The 24,263-nt window shown below is 49.2% G+C and overlaps 1 protein-coding gene across 1 annotated transcript in view; it reads right to left on the reverse strand.

Moving 5' to 3' along the window:
- Positions 1-802: 802 nt before the first annotated feature.
- The window catches only part of APIP (APAF1 interacting protein), a 30,427-nt gene continuing 6,966 nt past the window's right edge, over positions 803-24,263 (reverse strand). Inside the window, exons 2-7 of the mRNA XM_073658131.1 lie at positions 14,997-15,097; positions 14,797-14,845; positions 2,654-2,771; positions 1,636-1,771; positions 1,391-1,558; positions 803-1,151 (exon numbers count right to left, since the gene is read on the reverse strand). Coding sequence (XP_073514232.1) covers positions 1,052-1,151; positions 1,391-1,558; positions 1,636-1,771; positions 2,654-2,771; positions 14,797-14,845; positions 14,997-15,097 — 672 coding nt within the window. The 3' untranslated portion in view covers positions 803-1,051. The remainder of the gene's footprint in view (positions 1,152-1,390; positions 1,559-1,635; positions 1,772-2,653; positions 2,772-14,796; positions 14,846-14,996; positions 15,098-24,263) is intronic.

Genomic DNA, 24,263 nt, shown 5'->3' on the forward strand with positions numbered 1-24,263 from the left:
TTATTACGTTTCTATCTTGGGTTTTGTCTGTTTAGTGGCCAGTGTGAACATGCCCTTACATGCCGCGTGCACGCCACCTTATATTCCAGTTCATCTCTTCAGGTGTTAAAGTTACTACGAAGCCTTTCCCTAGCGGAGACCACCAGGGATTTTACTATGAAACATTTCACTATCCTAGACAATAAAGGAATTTACAATAAACTATTTTTTTTTCCATCCACATCGCTGTACGAGAGCTTGTTTTTTTGCAGGATTTACTTTTGAATCACATCTCTCATTTTACCATATAATGTGCTGAAAAACTGCAATTGTGGCGTTTCAATTATATTTCTCTTTGCGGCGTTGGCCATATGGGTTAATTCACTTTATATTTTGATAGATCGGACTATTACGGACTTGCTGCAGCAAATGGAAGTTGCCTGTGAAGCTTGGCTGGTGGCCAAGATAGCAGCAATTGTAACCCTTTAACAACTGCTTCATTTAAATCCCCTTTGCAGAAATTCACATCAGCATCTAAATGGTTAACAGCAGCGATTGGAGCTCAGCTCCGGCCACTACTGTTGGAGCCAGCAGCCCCCAAGTATATTTACATCCATTGGTGGTGTGAAAGGGGTTAATTTAAGCAGTGGTTCAAAATCAGAACTTTTGTACCCCCTGGTGGTTCTGGATGGTCCTGCCCCTTGGGTTGAGCTCATTTACTAGGATCCGGCCGTGCCCAGGTGTCACTTGGACCTTACACCACTTTACGGACTGTGAGAACATTGGGGGCATTCCCTTTGCGCACAGCCAGCACCAACAGACAGACCGCTCTCAAAGTTTATTAAAAATGTCCCTGCCCGGATTTCCAGACACAACAGGAGGCGAAACTGACGGTTCTTGCTGAGAAATGGATTAAAACAAGCAAAGGCCAAGTCCTGGACAATCAGTAACTACAAATAAAATCACAGTGAGGAACGAGCGGTGGACGGGACGTCAGGGGGTTGTGATTGTGAAAGTTCACTGGTGTCTTGTGCTGAGACTGATGCGTTCCTCTTCTTGAAGGGGCTGGAGGTTAAACAATCCCATTTTCTTCTACAGGAAGAGTGGCGGGGTCCAGGCCGAGCTGTTTCATCTGCACTGCAATGTCAAACAGGTAATCGTAGCACTCGCACCTGGGACAGAAGACAAAAAGCGATGGTGAAAAAGTGTCCAATCGACCACATGGAAAAGCATTCTGCATGGTGAGCAAAAAGGACAAGTACACATCCCCGCAAAGAACGAGCAGTACAGTACAGGCATTTATGTTGAAAAACGTGCCCCCATTAACAGATGGTACTTCTGATAGAGGGACATCCTCACAATGCCCTAATAAAGCTTTTAAGGGGCAGTGATATTATATACATAGGCGTACATAGTCTTGGCTTTCTCCCAAGTGTCTCCCCAGACATAGACCCCGTGACGACGGACCAGCACCGCGCAGGAGTCGGGATACTCTTCCATGGCTCTCGCCATTCGATCTTTCAGGTCTCTTTCTTCAGGGGTGTTCTCCACGATGGGGACCACCAGCACGTCATCGTATCTGGGGAGGGGGAAAACAGTATTGAATACAGGGCATTGCTGTTGCTGTGGACAGTAAGTAGACGCATCCGCCATTACCGGTAGTATCCCCCGCTGCTGCACTTCCTAATCCCTTTAATCATTTCTTGGTGCGTGATCCGAAATTCCTTCCCTGGAAACAGCAGCGTGGTGAGAACAGCGGCCTTAGAGTGAGTGTGGATCACGGCTCCGGCACCTGGAAAATGAGGGATTTATGTGAATATGAGCAATTATGTACTTGTGGTGTCAGCGCAGAGATGAATCTGAAGCGCAGACTCCTGTAATGTTCTCTGCACACATATACGTATATACACGCACATGACATGCCGTAATACAGTCTACAACAGCCAGTAGGTCCCTTCCCCAAATTAAAGACTGGAGGTGCCCAATCGCTGGGGGTCCAACTACTGGGATCCCCATCATTCCTGAGAACGGGCGTCTGAGAAGCCCCATCTGAATGCGTTCTCGGTATCAATGGGGTGTTCCTGGTACATGGTCAGTCTTGAGCACTCAGCCGGTCTTGTTGGGCTGCTCCCAGTGCGTAGAAGGTCTTGCGGGGTGCTCCCGACACGCAGAAGGTCTTGCGGGGTGCTCCCGACACGCAGAAGGTCTTGCGGGGTGCTCCCGACACGCAGAAGGTCTTGCGGGGTGCTCCCGACACGCAGAAGGTCTTGCGGGGTGCTCCCGACACGCGGATGCAGTGGTTACCACCCACCAGACGTAAGCATGGAAGGACAACTATTGACCCAGAGACAGGGTCATGATCTACAAAGTGTCATTAATGTGTGAAGAGCAAGAGCTATTAGAGCACAAATTGCTGAAAAAGTTATGGTTTTGGTTATGGCAGAAAGTTGTCAGAACATATACAGCGCTACAGCTTGCAGTGTAGGAGGCTTTGTAGCCACAGACCGGTCGGAGCGCCCCCATGCTGACCCCCGTCCACCGATAGGCAGGTGAACATCAGAAACGGACCATGGAGGAGCAGATGGCGGCGGCCGGGCCGCGGTATCTACAGCTGTGACATCTTACACCGCCGCTGTGTGTGTCTGTACAGCACCAGCTGATCCATGCTGCTTACCTCTCATGGTGTACGCGTTCATAAACAGAGGGGTGCACTGACTTTTCTTCAGGTTCTTGTATGGTGGGGGGCAGCTGATGTCGCGCTCATCGATATCGCAGATAAACAGGTCATCCGGCTGCAGGAAGAGAGAACACGGCGTTACGGCTGGTCCTATAGGGAATAGTTCAAAGAATTAAAGGGTCATGGCTATCGGAAACTAAGATATTCCATCACTTTCTAATTAATGATGACATAACCCACTTTAAGAAACGGATTTGCAATCCATCGGTATTAGATAGTTTATGGGGGACGAGTAATGGTCGCCCTGCAGCCACAGACGCCATTGTGGAATTACAGATCCCAGTAATTCTGTATGATACGGCACTACAAGTCTCATCATCCCCAGCCGCAGTGGTAGTCCTGGAGCAGCCGGAGTTGCGTTACTTGCTTATTAAATGGGATAATTAATTTCTATCGTGTTTTTTTAAACAATGTGGATTTCCGGACACCGGGTGATAAAATCTGCAATCGCCATAAATGATGTGACGTGTGGCGGTGATCGGCCGCCCCCCGCCGGCTGCCGTGGAAGCAGAAAACAACAGCTGAAAATGGAAAATATTCAAGAAGCGATTAGGCGGGCCGTGTATTGTTCTGTACGGGAGTAGCAAGGCGCCGGGTCGTCCCCCGCAGCCAGGGGGTCTCGTCCTCTGCTCTTGCACAGGCTGAGATGACGCCGTTCTGACGCTGATCGCTTTAGTAAAAGAAGCGTCTATGTAAATTTCGTGGCTGGAGGCCGCGCCGCCGTCCAGGCTGACCCTGTCACCACGGATTAGCGCTGTCACCCTCTGTAGCTAGAACTGTCCTCTGCTTGATGTGCTGCCGGCATCGTATGCTAATGAGGACAGAGTTGCAAACAGCCGGCGAAGTAGGGGTTAAAAAAAAGAAAGAAAAAAAAGGAAAAAAAGAAAACAGAACAAAAAAAAAAACAAAAAACCCTAATATCACTATAAAATAAATGTTTTTTTGCATTCTCATTTCCTCCTTTTTTCAGTCTTGTTTTTCATGCAGGATGAGCGTAAAGAGACAGAAAAAGGGAAAAGTTCCAAGTAGCATTTAAATGGTGATAAAAAACAAGCACGCAATTCCGCCATTTTTATTACGGCATAAACTGTGCGCTAGAAATGACGTTTCACCACGATTCTCCAGGTCAGTACGAGACCAAACTTGTACAGTTTTCTTTATTTTACAACTTTTTAAAAACTTCTTTACCCCCCCCCCCCCAAGATATCGCTTGTGCATCTCTTATAGTTTCTATGGATGGAGCCGTGCGAGGGATATTTTTTTGTTGCGCTGCAGATTTTTACTGACACCATTTTGGGCGCAGATGACGTTTTCCGAGCTTTTTTAATGCGTTTTTTGGGTGAAATGTGGTGAATGAAAAACATCAATTCTGACATTTTTGATTTTTTTTTTCTTTACATCTTCTACCTTATGGGTTAAGTCTAGTGATGAGCGAGCATGCTCGCCACTGCTCGGTACTCTCCCTACATGTTTGCCGCTATTTAGAGCACCAATCATGCAGGGATTGTCTGCCACTCACTGTAATGCCACAGCCATGATGGTTGTGGCATTACAGTGATTGCCCAAATCGATGGGAACAGTGCTCACAGTGAAACATGAAAAGCCGGCAATTCATCAGCGGCATACACCGGTACCCGACAATTTAGAACAGAAAGAATAGAGCTTCACACATAGATTGGATAGAAACATGTCAGTCACATATATAATAAGTACAGTGACAGTGTTGGTTACTGTACTTGTCATTTAGTGTTAAAATAAAGAATTTACTAAAAAAAAAAATTGGCGTGGGGTTCCCCGTAATTTTAGTCTCTAGCGGAGGTTAAGCAGACGGCTGGGGCAGATGTTTCAAGCCTGGGAAGGGGGTAATACCCATGGAGCTTCCCAGGCTACTAATATCAGCCCCCAGCTGAATACCTAGCCTTTACTAGCTATTAAAATGGGGGACCCCCCCCAAAAAAATGACGTGGGGTCCCCCCTATTTTAATAGCTAGCAAAGGCTAGGCAGACAGCTGGGGGCTGATATTAATAGCCCAGGAAGGGTGCCATGAAAATTGGCCCCCTCCCAGGCTAGAAACACCAGCCGTCAGCCGCCCCAGAAATGGCGCATCCATAGGAGGCGCCAATTCTGGCACTTAGCCTCGCTCTTCCCACTGCCCTGTAGCGGTGGCAGTGGGGTAATAGAGCTGGGGTTGATGTCAGCTTATAATGCCAGCTGACATCAAGCCCAGGTTAGTAATGGAGAGGCGTCTATAAGACACCCCCATTACTAACCCCATAGTCAAAGTTAAAAAAAACCACAAACACCCAGAATAAAGTCCTTTAATTGAAATAAACACACAATTCTTTAATGTTCTAAATTAAACCATACTTACCATCACGCCCATTCCAGCTGAAGCCAACGATCTCCTGCAATAAAAGTAAAATAATAAACCAACCTCATCCTTACCTTTCCATGGTTCCCAGGACGGCTCCAGCTCTGCTACATTCACATGACAGGCTGGATCGCAGCCGAAAGCTGCCATCCAGCCTGTCATCCCGCAGACACTGAGAAGCGCAGGCATGCTTGCGCTCCTCAGTGTCTGGCTGTGACGGCATCCAGATGAGCCGAGTTCACTGACAGCGTGGGAGAATTCTCCTGTGCTTGCCGTGAGCGCAGGAGAATTCTCTCACGCTCACCGCAAGCGCAGGAGAATTTTCCCACGCTGTCAGTGACGCCAGGGCCGGCGTCAGCACCCGGCGCACCCGGGCAAATTCCGGGGCCCTGAGCAGGCAGAGGGGCCCACTGGCGGTCGCGCACCCCGCCGGGCTGTGGGCGGAGGAGAGCGGTGTCAGCGCCCGCCCTTCTCCGCCGCTTGCTCAGGGCCCCGGCAGCCCGATACTTACCTCTCCCCGTGCCTCCGCAGATCCGCTGTCTTCCTGCTCTGCGCTCCCTGTGACGTCTCAGGTCAGAGGGCGCGGTGACGTCTTTACACCGCGCCCTCCCCTGAGCCGTCACAGGGAGCGCTGAACGGGAAGACGCCGACAACGCTGGAGTTCGGAGCTGAGCAGCGAGCAGCGGGCAGCGAGCAGCGGGCAGCGGCAGCAGGTGAGGAGAAGGGAGGTGAGTATTTGATTTTTTTTTTTTAATGTATGGAGGCATGGGGCATTATAAAGAGGGGAGGGACATCCTGCATGGGGCATTATATAGAGGGGGTGCAGCCTGCATGGGGCATTATATAGAGAGGGGGGGGCAGCCTGCATGGGGCATTATATAGAGGGGGGGGGACAGCCTGCATGGGGCATTATATAGAGGGGGGGGGACATCCTGCATGGGGCATTATATAGAGGGGGGGGGACAGCTTGCATGGGGCATTATAAAGAGAAGGGGGGGGCATCCTGCATGGGGCATTATATAGAGGGGGGGGGGACATCCTGCATGGGGCATTATATAGAGGGGGGGGGGACAGCCTGCATGGGGCATTATAAAGAGAAGGGGGGGGGCATCCTGCATGGGGCATTATAAAGGGAGGGGGGACATCCTGCATGGGGCATTATATAGAGGAGGGGGGGGGGGACAGCCTGCATGGGGCATTATAAAGAGAAGAGGGGGGGGCATCCTGCATGGGGCATTATAAAGGGGGGGACGACATCCTGCATGGGGCATTATAAAGGGGGGGCAGCCTGCATAGTGCATTATGTGGGGGGGAACAGCCTGCATGGAGCATTATAAGGGGGGGCAACCTGTATGGGGCATTATGTGGGGGGTAACAGCCTGCATGGAGCATTAAAAGGGGGGGGCCTGTATGGGGCATTATGTGGGGGATAACAGCCTGCATGGAGCATTAAAAGGGGGGGGGCCTGTATGGGGCATTATGTGGGGGGTAACAGCCTGCATGGAGCATTATAAGGGGGGGACAGCCTGTATGGGGCATTATGTGGGGGGTAACAGCCTGCATGCAGCATTATATGGGGGCCAGTATCCTGTATGGAGAGTTATAAGGGGACCGGTATCCTGTATGGAGCGTTATAAGGGGACCGGTATCCTGTATGGAGCGTTATATGGGGACCAGTATCCTGTATGGAGCGTTATATGGGGGCCAGTATCCTGTATGGAGCTTTATAAGGGGACCAGTATCCTGTATGGAGCGTTATATGGGGGCCAGTATTCTGTGTGGAGCGTTATATGGGGGCCAGTATCCTGTATGAAGCGTTATATGAGGGCCAGTATTCCGTATGGAGCCTTATATGGGGGCCAGTATTCTGTGTGGAGCGATTCACCGGTTTCTGAGCTATTGTGGAATTTACAATAGATATCACTCATGTAATGTAAGAAGTGAAATCTTTGCATTGTACTATATATATATATATATATTTCTCCGCTGTATCTCTGCATCATGAATCGTGGTATGTGTTAAAGGGGCCACTGAGACTCTTTCGCCCGGGGCCCAGAAAAACCTGGAGCCGGCCCTGAGTGACGCGCATGAGGTGAGCTGAGTTCATTGGACATGAACTCAGGAACATGCCTGCGCTTCTCAGTGTCTGCGGCATGGCAAGCTGGATGGCAGCTTTCGGCTGCGATCCAGCCTGTCATGTGAATGTAGCAGACCTGGAGCCGTCCTGGGAACCATGGAAAGGTAAGGATGAGGTTTGTTTATTATTTTATTTTTATTGCAGAAGATCGTTGGCTTCAGCTGGAATGGGTGTGATGGTAAGTATGGTTTAATTTAGAACAATAAAGAATTGTGTGTTTATTTCAATTAAAGGACTTTATTCTGGGTGTTTGTGTTTTTTTAAATACTTTACTAGAAATTCATGGCGGTCATGTCTAATATTGGCGTGACCCCATGAATTTCAGGCTTAGGGCCAGCTGATAATACCAAGCTGGCCCTAACCCCTTTATTACCCAGTGAGCCACCGCACCAGGGCCCTGGATGAGTTGGGTACAGCGCCAGAAGATGGCGCTTCTATGAACGCGCCATTTTCTGGGGTGGCTGCGGACTGCAATTTGCAGCGGGGGGGGACCAGAAAGCTTGGGCCTCCCTGCGCTGCTGATTCCAGCCCCCAGCTGCCTAGTTGTACCTGGCTGGACACAAAAATAGGGCGAAGCCCCACGTATTTTTTTTTAAATTATTTCAGTGTCTGCGGCATGGCAAGCTGGATGGCAGCGTTCTGCTGCGGTCCAGCCTGTCATGTGAATCTAGCAGAGCTGGAGCCGTCCTGGGAACCATGGAAAGGCAAGGATGAGGTTGCTTTATTATTTTTCTTTTATTGCAGGAGATCGTTGGCTTCAGCTGGAATGGGCGTGATGGTAAGTATGGTTTAATTTAGAACAATAAAGAATTGTGTGTTTATTTCAATTAAAGGACTTTATTCTGGGTGTTGTGCTTTTTTTTGTAACTTTGACTATGGGGTTAGTAATGGGGGTGTCTTATAGACGCCTCTCCATTACTAACCTGGGCTTGATGTCAGCTGGCATTATAAGCTGACATCAACCCCAGCCCTATTACCCCCTGCCACCGCTACAGGGCAGTGGGAAGAGCGAGGCTAAGTGCCAGAATTAGCACATCCTATGGATGCGCCATTTCTGGGACGGCTGGTGTTTCTAGCCTGGGAGGGGGCCAATATTCATGGCACCCTTCCTGGGCTATTAATATCAGCCCCCAGCTGTCTGCCTAGCCTTTGATAGCTATTAAAAAAGGGGGGACGCCACATCATTTTTTTGGGGGGGTCCCCCATTTTAATAGCTAGTAAAGGCTAGGTATTCAGCTGGGGGCTGATATTAGTAGCCTGGGAAGCTCCGTGGGTATTACCCCCTTCCCAGGCTTCAAACATCTGCCCCAGCCGTCTGCTTAACCTCCGCTAGAGACTAAAATTACGGGGAACCGCAGGCCAATTTTTTTTTTAATAAATCCTTTATTTTAACACTAAATGACAAGTACAGTAACCAACACTGTCACTGTACTTCTTATATATGTGACTGACATGTTTCTATCTAACCTATGTGTGATGCTTTATTCTTTCTGTTCTAAATTGTCGGGTACCGGTGTATGCCGCTGCTGAATTGCCGGCCGGCTTTTTTAACCGGTTCCCGACTGCCCACTGTAGATAAACGTCGGCGCTTGCTGGGCTCTGTGCAGCGCCGACGTTTAAAAATGGTGGGTGGTCTCGCAGCGCTCAGGACCCCCAGGGTCCTGCAAGCGCTGCGATTCCGGTGCAGAGCGTTAGCTCTGACAGGGAACATCATCGGGACCTGATTAGATCAGGTCCCAGTGATGTTAACCCTTAGCTGTCTTCTATATGCTGTGATCTATAGTGATCGCGGCATATAGGAGACAGCAGGAGGAGAGGGGGTCGTCAACTTACCTCTCCGAAGACCTCAGAGTCCTTCCAGGACCTGGGGTTGCTATGGCAGCTGGAGGTCACATGACCGCCTCCAGCTCTGCCATATATGGTGTCCTGTCTGGCTCAGCTGCAGCTGTAGCCAGACAGGAGACTCTGACTGAAACAGTCAGGGAAGATCTCATGTAATGTAATATATGTCTATTACATTACATGAGATCAGAGATCAGAAAAATAAAAATTAATGTCCCATACAGGGACTAAGAAAAAATGTGAAAAAAAGTAAAAAAAAAAGTTTTTAAACTATTAATAAAAAAATCACAAAATAAATAAAAATAAATAAAATATTAAACCAATAAATCCGTATATTTTTACAAAACCAAAAAAAGTACACATATTTGGTATCGCCGCGTCCGAAACAACCCGAGCTATAAAACTGTCACACTAATTAACTCCTTCTGTGCACACCGTAATAAAAATAAATAAAAAACGGAGCAAAAAAATATGCTTTTTCATCATATTGCCAAACAAAAAGTGGAAAAAAATGCGATCAAAAAACAAAATAGAAATAAAAATGGTACCACTGAAAACGTCATCTTGTTACGCAAAAAAAAGCCGCCATACAGCTCCATCAGCCGAAAAATAAAAAAGTTATAGCGCTCAGAATAAAGCAATGCAAAAAAAATATTTTTTTCTATAAAATAGTTTTATTGTGTAAAAGCGCCAAAACATAAAAAAAATACAGTAAGTGTAGTATCGCTGTAAACGTACTGACCCGAAGAATAACGCTGCCTGATCACTTTTACCACACGCAGAACGGCATAAAAAAAAAATCAAAAAACAATTCCTGAATTGTTTGTTTTTGTTAATTTTACCTCCCAAAAAACGGAATAGAAAGCGATCAAAAAATGTCACGTCCCCAAAAATGGTACCAATAAAAATGTCAACTCGTCCCGCAAAAAACAAGCCGTCACATGACTCTGTCGGCCGAAATATGGAAAAATTATAGCTCTCAAAATATGGTGATGCAAAAACTAGATTTTGCAAAAAAAGCGTCTTTTAGTGTGTGACAGCTGTCAGTCATAAAAACCCGATATCAATCTGGTATCTCTGTAATCACACCGACCCGAAGAATAAAGTAATCTAATCAGTTATATCACACTAGGAACGGCGTAAAAAATAAATAAAACCAATTCTTCACCTGCTACTGATTTGTTTATTATGTCTCCCAAAGATCGCAGTATGGCTCGGCACACATTTATCCTGTGCTCTGCGCTGAGCACTTACACCAGAGTTTCCGTGTAAATCTCTGAAATACGTGATTCAGCCGGAACCCATGACGGAAGATTCCCTGTAATGAGACAGATATAGGCCACTGTGGACGCCGTCTAGCCTGGGATCCCACGGTGTCATTTGTTTTAGGCGTGCATAAAAGTGCGGTTGGCCACAGTTTTGTGCACTTCTGAAAAAAAGGACAGCGCTAAACAGAGGCAAGACGGTGTCCAGAGTAACTCTGCTGCCTCATTACAGTGAATGGATCCTGCAGGGGTTTCATCTGAATTACATCACTTGGAAATTTAGATGGAAACCCCGATGTAAGTGCTCAGCCTAGAGCGCCGGATAAATGTTACGTAAAATGTTCCCAATAAAAGCTTCAACTCAGTCCTCAAAAAAAGCTAGTCCCCACTCAGGTCCGTCATCTGTTAAAAATATAAGGGACTTCCAAGTTACTGGTAGCAGAAAGGCTCTGGAAAAGCAAAATGACCCTTGCCCCCCAAAAGAAATTCAGAAAATTTTGTGCTCCCAAATCCAAATGCCTATTCTACAATAATTTGTTCTCCAATTGTCAAATGGCACTCCGTCCCCCCCAGATCTCACCGTATGGCTAAGCGGTACGATACAGCCACATATGGGGTATTGACACTTTTAGAAGAAATTGTGTGACACATTTCGGCACCATTTTTACCCATTGCCCTGTGTGAAAATGTAAAATCTGAGGGTAAAACATTTTTTTGTGGTAAAAATATAATTATGATTTTTTCACTGCCCAATGGTATAAATTTAAAAATTAAAAAATACTCACTACTTCCCTAGATGAATTCCTTGAGAGGTGTAGTTTACAAAATGGGGTCATTTGTGGAGGTTTCTGCTGTTTTGGCATGTCAGCGACTCTTCAAATGTGACATGGTGTCTGCTGCCTATCCCAGCCAACATAGCGCTCCTTTCTCTTCCGAACCCTGCCGTACACCAAAGCAGTGGTTTTCCCCCACATATGGGGTATCGGCGTACTCAGGAGAAATTGTACAACAAATTTCATGGTGCAATTTCTCCGGTTATCCTTATGATAATGCAAAATTAGGGGATGAAAAACATTTTTTATGGGAAAAATGTGAAAATTTTATTTTCACGGCTCAATATTATAAACTTCTGTGAAGCAGCTGAGGGTGCAAGGTGCTCACCACACATCTAGATAAGTTCCCTAAGGGGTCTAGTTTCCAAAATGGTGGCACTTGTGGGGGGTTTCCGCTGTTTAGACACATTAGGGGCTCCACAAATGTGACATGGCGTCCGCTAATTATTCAAACAAATTTTACATTCAAAAAGTCAAATGGCGCTCCTTCCCTTTCAAACCCTGCCGTGCGCCCAAACAGTGGTTTTCCCTCACATATGGGGTATCGGCGTGTTCAGGAGAAATTGCACAACAAACTTCATGGTGCAATTTATCCTGTTACCCTTATGATAATACAAAATTAGAGAATGAAAAAGATTTTTTGTGGGAAAAATGTGAAAATTTTATTTTTACGGCTCAATATTATAAACTTCTGTGAAGCAGCTGGGGGTGCGAGGTGCTCACCACACATCTAGATAAGTTCCCTAAGGGGTCTAGTTTCCAAAATGGTGGCACTTGTGGGGGGTTTCCACTGTTTAGTCACATTAGCGGCTCCCCAAATGCGACATGGCGTCTGCTAATTATTCAAACAAATTTTACATTCAAAAAGTCAAATGGCGCTCCTTCCCTTTCAAACCCTGCCATGCGCCCAAACAGTAATTTGCCTCCACATATGGGGTATCAGCGTGTTCAGGAGAAATTGCACAACAAATTTCATGGTGCAATTTATCCTATTACCCTTATGATAATGCAAAATTAAGGGATGAAAAACGGTTTTGTGGGAAAAATGTGAAAATTTTATTTTTACGGCTCAATATTATAAACTTCTGTGAAGCAGCTGGGGGTGCGAGGTGCTCACCACACATCTAGATAAGTTCCCTAAGGGGTCTAGTTTCCAAAATGGTGGCACTTGTGGGGGGTTTCCGCTGTTTAGACACATTAGGGGCTCCACAAATGTGACATGGCGTCCGCTAATTATTCAAACAAATTTTACATTCAAAAAGTCAAATGGCGCTCCTTCCCTTTCAAACCCTGCCATGCGCCCAAACAGTAATTTGCCTCCACATATGGGGTATCAGCGTGTTCAGGAGAAATTGCACAACAAATTTCATGGTGCAATTTATCCTATTACCCTTATGATAATGCAAAATTAAGGGATGAAAAACGGTTTTGTGGGAAAAATGTGAAAATTTTATTTTTACGGCTCAATATTATAAACTTCTGTGAAGCAGCTGGGGGTGCGAGGTGCTCACCACACATCTAGATAAGTTCCCTAAGGGGTCTAGTTTCCAAAATGGTGGCACTTGTGGGGGGTTTCCACTGTTTAGTCACATTAGGGGCTCCCCAAATGCGACATGGCGTCTGCTAATTATTCAAACAAATTTTACATTCAAAAAGTCAAATGGCGCTCCTTCCCTTTCAAACCCTGCCATGTGCCCAAACAGTAATTTGCCTCCACATATGGGGTATCAGCGTGTTCAGGAGAAATTGCACAACAAATTTCATGGTGCAATTTATCCTATTACCCTTATGATAATGCAAAATTAAGGGATGAAAAACGGTTTTGTGGGAAAAATGTGAAAATTTTATTTTTACAGCTCAATATTATAAACTTCTGTGAAGCACCTTGGGGTTCAAGGTGCTCACCACACATCTAGATAAGTTCCCTAAGGGGTCTAGTTTCCAAAATGGTGTCACTTGTGGGGGGTTTCCACTGTTTAGGCACATCAGGAGCTCTCCAAACGCAACATGGCGTCTGCTAATTATTCAGACAAATTTTACATTCAAAAAGTCTAATGGCGCTCCTTCCCTTCCGAACCCTGCAGTGCGCCCAAACAGTGGTTTTCCCTCACATATGGGGTATCAGCACGCTCAAGAGAAATTGCACAAAAAAATTTGGGGTCCATTTTTTCCTGTTACCCCTGTGAAAATAAAAAAAATTGGGTCTAAAGTAACATTTTTGTGAAAAAAGTTAAATGTTAATTTTTTTTTTCCACATTCCAAAAATTCCTGTGAAGCACCTGAAGGGTTAATAAAGTTCTTGAATGTGGTTTTGAGCACCTTGAGGGGTGCAGTTTTTAGAATGGTGTCACTTTTGGGTATTTTCTGTCATAAAGACCCCTCAAAGTGACTTCAAATATGATGTGGTCCCTAAAAAAATGTTTTTGTAAATTTTGTTGGAAAAATGAGAAATCGCTGGTCAACTTTTAACCCTTATAGCTCCCTAACAAAAAAAAAATTTTGGTTCCAAAATTGTGCTGATGTAAAGTAGACATGTGGGAAATGTTATTTATTAACTATTTTGTGTGACATATCTCTCTGATTTAAGGGCATGAAAATTCAAAGTTTGAAAATTGCAAAATTTTCTAAATTTTCGCCAAATTTCCGATTTTTTCACAAATAAACGCAAGTTATATGGAAGAAATTTTACCACTATCATGAAGTACAATATGTCATGAAAAAACAGTCTCAGAATCAGGGGAATACGTTGAAGCGTTCCAGAGTAATTACCTCATAAAGTGACAGTGGTCAGAATTGAAAAAATTGGCCCGGTCACGAAGGCAAAAACAGGCTCTGGTGCGAAGTGGTTAAAGAGACGGGTGCATGAAAATCGGAGGGCACTAGTGTGTTCTGAGTGCCCTGCTATGTTTTTCATGCACCCTCCTATATACCCTGCCTGCCTGTCTGCCCATATATTCTGCCTGCCTGACGTTTAATTGAGCACCGTTCTCATCGATTTGGGCAATTTTTGACCTTCTGTAGACCGCCGGGGGGGGACCAACAGAAAAATGCTCGCGTTTCCCATAGACTTAAATTGGGCTCGTTGCTTGGGTCGAGCACCCGAGTATTCCAATGTGCTCGACCCGAGCTTCGAGCACCCGAGCATTTTAGTGCTCGCTCATCACTAGTTAAGTCACTTTATATTTTCATAGATCGGACTTTTACGGATGATAATTTTTATTTTTTAAAAAGGTAAAACATTTATAATCATAATATATCAGCTATGAATAATCCTTTAGGTTGGGCTTAGCCTTAAAAGGTTCCTCAATCTTCATGGAAAATTGCTGGTACATACAAGCACTATCTGACAATACCTGTTTATGAAGATGGGAATTGCAAAATGTGACCGCCAGCAACCGCCACTAGAGGGAGCCTAGCGAAGACAGAGTTATTATTGTGTTCAATGGCAGCTGTATAAATCCGTATACACACAGCTCCCCCTAGTGGTAGCACAAAGAAACCAGAATTGTATCGCTCTCTGGCGGACTGTGCATTTTGTTGTTTTATACGATTTGGAAAACTGCTGATGGTCAGACCCTCCATGATCAGTCGGAGCTGTGGATCGGCCTTACTGGGTCTGGAATTATCATACCTGAATCCTTTCTTTTTGGACTCCTGAGGGTGCAATGTATATTTCATCCCTAGTAACAATAAAAGAAAAAAGATTAAAAAGAAATGAAATCACATAGTTCTGCATAGGAGCTGCGCACACTGAATGGTAAGAAATTAGACAGTCAGTAATGTATGGTCAGAGTGACTTTCTGGTAATATGGGGAGAAGTTCACAACTTACTCATATTTTATGCTGATGCCGCCTCCGGTTCCCGTCACCCAGCCCAGGTTGTAGAACTGTCTGCACAGCTCCGGGATCAGGTTTCTCGGGTGTCCTTTCTCCTACAAGAAACAATCAAAGACAAAGCTGGAAAATGCAAAGCCTCCTGGGTAGTGTCGGACTGGGGTGTCGGGGGCCCACAGGAGGAATTGATCCTCGGGGCCCACCCTTCAGTTATATGCAAATACCTGTTATCCCCGTTATAGTGGAGCGTCGGCTGTAAATCACAGGCGGCTCCTGCATCTACTGTGCGCCACCATAACTGGGATGTATAATTACGGTAGTTTGCAGTAAAGAGGTTCTTTGGTTAAAACAAGTTATCACCGATCAGTCGGATCCACAGGATCGGTGATCACTTATTGATCGTTTGGGTCCGAACATTGGAAACCGCACCGATCGGAAGAATGAGGAAGTTTTATCCCCGTCAGGACACTTATCCCCATTTTAAAATGCAGCGGCAGGTGGGACGTCTGACCATAGCCTCATTCGTTCTCTTGGGGGCTTCCAGAAAAAAAACAAGAACAGCCACTGAGGGAATGAATGGATCAGTGGTCAAGTCGCACATCAGCTCCAGTCTAATGGGGATAAAAGCTCCACATTCTACCAATCGGTGCAGGTCCCAGCAGTCAGACCCCCACTAATCAATAACTTATCACCTGTGGGAAAGGTGATTACTTGATTTCCCCGGAAAACCCCTGTAAGTGCATCTTGTCACAAGTATTTAATCACTAATGGAAATAAAGAATCTTCTCCTAATTAATATCAGAGAAAATAAATGACCGCCATACACAACACAATCCACTGTACCAACACCAATAATACCACATACAAGGGAGAAATACTGCCACACCATGACCAGACCACATATTACCACCACATAGTAACCGAATAATACTATATACAAGGGAGAAATACCACCACACAGTGACCAGACCACATATTACCACCACATAGTGACCGAATAATACTACACAAAGGGAGAAAAATCACCACACCGTGACCAGACCACATATTACCACCACATAGTGACCGAATAATACTAAATACAAGGGAGAAATACAGTGACACCGTGACCAGACGACATATTACGATCACATAGAGACCGAATAATACTACATACAAGGGAGAAATATAGCAACACCCGTGACCAGACAACATATTACCACCACATAGTGACCGAATAATACTACATACAAGGGAGAAATACCATCACACCATGACCAGACCACATATTACCACCACATAGTGACCATATAATACTACATACAAAGGAGAAATATAGTGACACCCGTGACCAGACAACATATTACCATCACATAGAGACCGAATAATACTACAAAAAAGGGAGAAATACAGTGACACCCGTGACCAGACGACATATTACCACCACATAGGGACCGAATAATACTACATACAAGGGAGAAATACAGTGACACCCATGACCAGACCACATATTACCACCACATAATGACCGAATAGTACCACATACAAATGACAAATACCACAACACAGTGACCAGACCAGATATTAACAGCATATAGTGTCCAAATAATTCTCCATCACTGACATATCTCCCCCATCATCATCTCTCCCCCTCCACCTCCTCCATCATCTCTCCCCCCACCTCCTCCATCATCTCTCCCCCCACCTCCTCCATCATCTCTCCCCCCACCTCCTCCATCATCATCATCTCTCCTCCCACCTCCTCCATCATCATCTCTCCCCCACCTCCTCCATCATCATCTCTCCACGCACCTCCTCCTTCATCTCTCCCACTACCTCCTCCATCATCATCATCTCTCCCCCCACCTCCTTCATCATCTCTCCCCCCAGCTCCTCCATCATCACCATCTCTCCCCCAGCTCCTCCATCATCATCTCTCCCCCATCATCTCTTCCCCCACCACCTCCATCATCATCTCCCCCCACCTCCTCCATCATCATCTCTCCCCCCAGCTCCTCCTCCATCATCTCTCCCCCCACCTCCCCCATCATCATCTCTCCCCCCACCTCCTCCATCATCATCTCTCCCCCCACCTCCTCCATCATCATCTCTCCCCCACCTCTTCCATCATCTCTCCCCCCACCTCCTCCATTATCATTATCTCTCCCCCCACCTCCTTCATCATCATCTCTCCCCCCACCTCATTCATCATCATCTCTACCCCCACCTCCTCCATCATCATCATCTCTCCCCCCAGCTCCTCCATTATCTCTCCCCCAGCTCCTTCATCATCATCTCTCCCCCATCATCATTATCATCTCTCCCCCCACCTCCTCCATCATCATCTCTCCCCCCACCTCCTCCATCATCATCTCTCCCCCCACCTCCTCCATCATCATCTCTCCCCCCACCTCCTCCATCATCTCTCCCCCCACCTCCTCCATCATCATCTCTCCACCCACCTCCTCCATCATCATCTCTCCACCCACCTCCTCCATCATCTCTCCACCCACCTCCTCCATCATCTCTCCACCCACCTCCTCCATCATCTCTCTCCCCACCTCCTCCATCATCTCTCCCCCCACCTCCTCCATCATCTCTCCCCCCACCTCCTTCATCATCATCATCTCTCCCCCCACCTCCATCATCATCTCTCCCCCCAGCTCCTCCATCATCTCTACCCCCAGCTCCTCCATCATCATCTCTCCCCCCAGCTCCTCCATCATCATCTCTCCCCCAGCTCCTTCATCATCATCTCTCCCCCATCATCATTATCATCTCTTCCCCCAGCTACTCCATCATCATCATCTCTCCCCCCAGCTCCTTCACAATCATCATCCCTCCCCCCAGCTCCTCCATCATCATCATCATCTCTCCCCCCACCTCCTCCATCATCTCTCACCCCACCTCCTCCATCATCTCTCCCCCACCTCCTCCATCATCATCTCTCCCCCCACCTCCTCCATTATCATCTCTCTCCCCACCTCCTCCATCATCATCTCTCCCCCCACCTCCTCCATCATCATCTCTCCCCCCACCTCCTCCATTATCATCTCTCCCCCCACCTCCTCCATTATCATCTCTCCCCCCACCTCCTTCATCATCTCTCCCCCCACCTCCTTCATCATCTCTCCCCCCACCTCATTCATCATCTCTCCCCCCAGCTCCTCCTCCATCATCTTCTCTCCCCCCACCTCCTCCATCATCTCTCCCCCCACCTCCTCCATCATTATCTCTCCCCCCAACTCCTCCATCATCATCATCTCTCCCCCCTCCTCCATCATCATCTCTCCCCCCACCTCCTCCATCATCATCTCTCCCCCCTCCTCCATCATCATCTCTCCCCCCACCTCCTCCATCATCTCTCCCCCCACCTCCTCCATCATCATCATCTCTCCCCCCCACCTCCTCCATCATCTCTCCCCCCACCTCCTCCATCATCTCTCCCCCCACCTCCTCCATAATCTCTCCCCCCACCTCCTCCATCATCATCTCTCCCCCCACCTACTCCATCATCATCTCTCCCCCAACCTCCTCCATCATCTCTCCCCCAACCTCCTCCATCATCTCTCCCCCAACCTCCTCCATCATCTCTCCCCCCACCTCCTCCATCATCATCTCTCCCCCCACCTCCTTCATCATCATCATCTCTCCCCCCGCCTCCTCCATCATCTCTCCCCCCACCTCCTCCATCATCATCTCTCCCACCACCTCCTCCATCATCATCTCTCCCCCCACCTCCTTCATCATCATCTCTCCCCCAGCTCCTCCATCATCATCCCTACCCCCAGCTCTTCCATCATCATCATAATATCTCCCCCAGCTCCTTCATCATCATCTCTCCCCCATCATCATCATCTCTCCCCCCACCTCCTCCATCATCATCTCTCCCCCCACCTCCTCCATCATCATCTCTCCTCCCACCTCCTCCATCATCTCTCCCCCCACCTCCTCCATCATCATCTCTCCACCCACCTCCTCCATCATCATCTCTCCACCCACTTCCTCCATCATCACTATAACCAACTCCTCCATCATCTCTCCCCCCACCTCCTCCATCATCATCTCTCCCCCCACCTCCATCATCATCTCTCCCCCCACCTCGTTCAGCATCTCTCCCCCCACCTCGTTCAGCATCTCCCCCCAGCTCCTCCATCATCATCTCTACCCCCAGCTCCTCCATCATCATCTCTCCCCCCAGCTCCTCCATCATCATCTCTCCGCAGCTCCTTCATCATCATCTCTCCCCCCAGCTGCTCCATCATCATCATCTCTCCCCCCAGCTCCTCCATCATCATCTCTCCCCCCACCTCCTCCATCATCATCATCTCTCCCCCCACCTCCTCCATCATCTCTCCCCCCACCTCCTCCATCATCTCTCCCCCCACCTCCTCCATCATCTCTCCCCCAACTCCTCCATCATCATCTCTGCCCCCACCTCCTCCATCATCATCTCTGCCCCCACCTCCTCCATAATCATCTCTGCCCCCACCTCCTCCATAATCATCTATCCCCCCACCTCCTCCATCATCATCTCTCCACCCACCTCCTCCATCATCATCTCTCCACCCACCTCCTCCATCATCATCTCTCCACCCACCTCCTCCATCATCTCTATAACCAACTTCTCCATCATCTCTCACCCACCTCCTCCATCATCTCTCCCCCCACCTCCTTCATCATCTCTCCCCCCACCTCCTTCATCATCATCTCTCCCCCCACCTCCTTCATCATCATCTCTCCCCCCACCTCCTTCATCATCATCTCTCCCCCCACCTCCTTCATCATCATCTCTCCCCCCACCTCCTTCATCATCATCTCTCCCCCCAGCTCCTCCATCATCATCATCTCTCCCCCCAGCTCCTCCATCATCATCATCTCTCCCCCCAGCTCCTCCATCATCATCATCTCTCCCCCCAGCTCCTTCATCATCATCATCTCTCCCCCCAGCTCCTTCATCATCATCATCTCTCCCCCCAGCTTCTCCATAATCATCATCTCTCCCCCCACCTCCTCCATGATCATCATCTCTCCCCCCACCTCCTCCATCATCTCTCCCCCCACCTCCTCCATCATCTCTCCCCCCACCTCCTCCATAATCATCTCTCGCCCCACCTCCTCCATAATCATCTCTCCTCCCACCTCCTCCATCACCATCATCTCCCCCCCACCTCCTCCATCATCATCTCCCCCCCACCTCCTCCATCATCATCTCTCCCCCACCAGATCCTCCATCATCTCTCACCCCAGCTCCTCCATCATCATAATCATCTCTCACCCCAGCTCCATCATCATCATCTCTCCCCCATCATCATCATCATCTCTCCCCCCAGCTGCTCCATCATCATCTCTCCCCCCAGCTCCTTCATCATCTCTCCCCCCAGCTCCTCCATCATCATCCTCTCTCCCCCCACCTCCTCCATCATCTCTCCCCCCACCTCCTCCATCATCATCTCTCCCCCCACCTCCTCCATCATCTCTCCCCCCACCTCCTTCATCATCTCTCCCCCCACCTCCTTCATCATCATCATCTCTCCCCCCACCTCCTTCATCATCATCTCTCCCCCCACCTCCTCCATCATCTCTCCCCCCACCTCCTCCATCATCTCTCCCCCCACCTCCTCCATAATCATCTCTCGCCCCACCTCCTCCATAATCATCTCTCCTCCCACCTCCTCCATCATCATCATCTCCCCCCCACCTCCTCCATCATCATCTCTCCCCCACCAGATCCTCCATCATCTCTCACCCCAGCTCCTCCATCATCATAATCATCTCTCACCCCAGCTCCATCATCATCATCTCTCCCCCATCGTCATCATCATCTCTCCCCCCAGCTGCTCCATCATCATCTCTCCCCCCAGCTCCTTCATCCTCTCTCCCCCCACCTCCTCCATCCTCTCTCCCCCCACCTCCTCCATCATCTCTCCCACCTCCTCCATCATCTCTCCCCCCACCTCCTCCATCATCTCTCCCCCCACCTCCTTCATCATCTCTCCCCCCACCTCCTTCATCATCATCATCTCTCCCCCCACCTCCTTCATCATCATCTCTCCCCCCACCTCATCCTTCATCATCATCTCTCCCCCCACCTCATCCTTCATCATCATCATCTCTCCCCCCACCTCGTTCATCATCTCTCCCCCCACCTCCTCCATCATCATCTCTCCCCCCACCTCCTCCATCATCATCTCTCCCCCCACGTCCTCCATCATCATCTCTCCCCCCACTTCCTCCATCATCATCATCTCCTACCCACCTCCTCCATCATCATCTCTCTCCCCACCTCCTCCATCATCATCTCTCCCCCACCTCCTCCATCATCTCTCTCCCCACCTCCTCCATCATCATCTCTCCCCACCTCCTCCATCATCATCTCTCTCCCCACCTCCTCCATCATCATCTCTCTCCCCACCTCCTCCATCATCATCTCTCCCCCCACCTCCTCCTCCATCTCTCCCCCCACCTCCTCCATCATCTCTCCCCCCACCTCCTCAATCATCTCTCCCCCACCTCCTCCATCATCATCTCTCCCCCCACCTCCTTCATCATCATCTCTCCCACCTCCTTCATCATCATCTCTCCCCCCACCAACTTCATCATCTCTCCCCCAGCTCCTCCATCATCATCTCTACCCCCAGCTCCTCCATCATCATCATCTCTCCCCCATCATCATCATCTCTCCCCGCAGCTCCTCCATCATCATCTCTCCCCCCAGCTCCTCCATCATCATCATCTCTCCCCCCAGCTCCTCCATCATCATCTCTCCCCCCAGCTCCTCCATCATCATCATCTCTCCCCCATCATCATCATCTCTCCCCCCAGCTGCTCCATCATCATCTCTCCACCCAGCTCCTTCATCATCATCATCTCTCCCCCCAGCTCCTCCATCATCATCTCTCCCCACACCTCCTCCATCATCTCTCCCCCCACCTCCATCATCATCTCTCCCCCCACCTCCTCCATCATCATCTCACCCCCCACCTCCTCCATCATCTCTCCCCCCACCTCCTCCATCATCATCTCTCCCCCCACCTCCTTCATCATCATCATCATCTCTCCCCCTACCTCCTCCATCCTCTCCCCCCCACCTCCTCCATCATCATCTCTCCCCCCACCTCCTCCATCATCATCTCTCCCCCCACCTCCTACATCATCATCTCTCCCCCCACCTCCTTCATCATCATCATCTCTCCCACCAGCTCCTTCATCATCATCTCTCCCACCAGCTCCTCCATCATCATCTCTCCCCCCAGCTCCTCCATCATCATCTCTCCCCACCTCCTCAATCATCATCTCTCCCCCACCTCCTCCATCATCTCTCCCCCCACCTCCTCCATCATCATCTCCCCCCCACCTCCTCCATCATCTCCCCCCCCACCTCCTCCATCAACATCATCTCTCCCCCCCACCTCTTCCGTCATCATCATCTCTCCCCCCCACCTCCTCCATCATCACCATCTCTCCCCCCACCTCCTCCATCATCACCATCTCTCCCCCCCACCTCCTCCATCATCATCATCTCTCCCCCCCACCTCCTCCATCATCATCTCTCCCCCACCTCCTCCATCATCTCTCCCCCCACCTCCTCCATCATCTCTCCCCCCACCTCCTCCATCATCATCTCTCCCCCCACCTCCTCCATCATCATCTCTCCCCCCACCTCCTCCATCATCATCTCTCCCCCACCTCCTCCATCATCATCTCTCCCAACTCCATCATCTCTCCCAACTCCTTCATCATCATCTCTCCCCCCAACTCCCTCATCATCTCTCCCCCCACCTCCTTCATCATCATCTCTGCCCCCACCTCCTTCATCGTCTCTCCCCTCACCTCCTCCATCATCACTTCCCCCCACCTCCTCCATCATCTCTCCCCACCTCCTCCATCATCATCATCTCTCCCCCCACCTTCTACATCATCATTTCTCCCCCCACCTCCTCCATCATCATCTCTCCCCCCACCTCCTCCATCATCTCTTCCCCTACCTCCTCCATCATCTCTCCCCCCACCTCCTCCATCATCTCTCCCTCCACCTCCTCCATCATCTCTCCCCCCACCTCCTTCATCATCATCTCTCCCCCCACCTCCTTCATCTTCATCTCTCCCCCCACCTCCTTCATCATCATCATCTCTCCCCCCAGCTCCTCCATCATCTCTCCCCCCAGCTCCTCCATCATCTCTCCCCCCAGCTCCTCCATCATCTCTCCCCCCAGCTCCTCCATAATCTCTCCCCCCAGCTCCTCCATAATCTCTCCTCCCAGCTCCTCCATCATCATCATCTCTCCCCCATCATCATCATCTCTACCCCCAGCTGCTCCATCATCATCATCTCTCCCCCCACCTCCTCCATCATCATCTCTCCCCACCTCCTCCATCAGCTCTCCCCCCACCTACTTCATCATCATCTCTCCCCCCACCTACTTCATCATCTCTCCCCTCAGCTCCTCCATCATCATCTCTCCCCCCAGCTCCTCCATCATCATCTCTCCCCCCAGCTCCTCCATCATCATCTCTCCCCCCAGCTCCTCCATCATCATCTCTCCCCCCAGCTCCTTCATCATCTCTCCCCCCACCTCCATCATCATCTCTCCTCACCTCCTCCATCATCTCTCCTCACCTCCTCCATCATCATCTCTCCCCCCACCTCCTCCATCATCTCTCCCCCCACCTCCTCCATCATCATCTCTCCCCCCACCTCCTCCATCATCATCTCTCCCCCCACCTCCTCCATCATCATCTCTCCCCCCACCTCCTCCATCATCATCTCTCCCCCCACCTCCTCCATCATCATCTCTCCCCCACCTCCTCCATCATCTCTCCCCCACCTCCATCATCATCATCTCTCCCCCCACCTCCTCCATCATCTCTCCCCCCACCTCCTCCATCATCGCTCCCCCCACCTCCTCCATCATCGCTCCCCCCACCTCCTCCATCATCTCTCCCCCCACCTCCTCCATCATCATCTCTCCCCCCACCTCCCCCATCATCATCTCTCCCCCCACCTCCCCCATCATCTCTCCCCCCACCTCCTTCATCATCATCATCTCTCCCCCCACCTCCTTCATCATCTCTCCCCCAGCTCCTCCATCATCATCTCTTACCCCCAGCTTCTCCATCATCATCATCTCTCCCCCATCATCATCTCTCCCCCAGCTGCTCCATCATCATCATCCTCCCCCTAGCTCCTCCATCATCATCTCTCCCCCCACCTCCTCCATCATCATCTCTCCCCCACCTCCTCCATCATCATCTCTCCCCACCACCTCCTCCATCATCTCTCCC

This window comes from Phyllobates terribilis, unplaced genomic scaffold (assembly GCF_046119375.1).
Source record: "Phyllobates terribilis strain yellow unplaced genomic scaffold, ASM4611937v1 Scaffold_13__5_contigs__length_258822181, whole genome shotgun sequence".
Classification (NCBI taxonomy): domain Eukaryota; kingdom Metazoa; phylum Chordata; class Amphibia; order Anura; family Dendrobatidae; genus Phyllobates; species Phyllobates terribilis.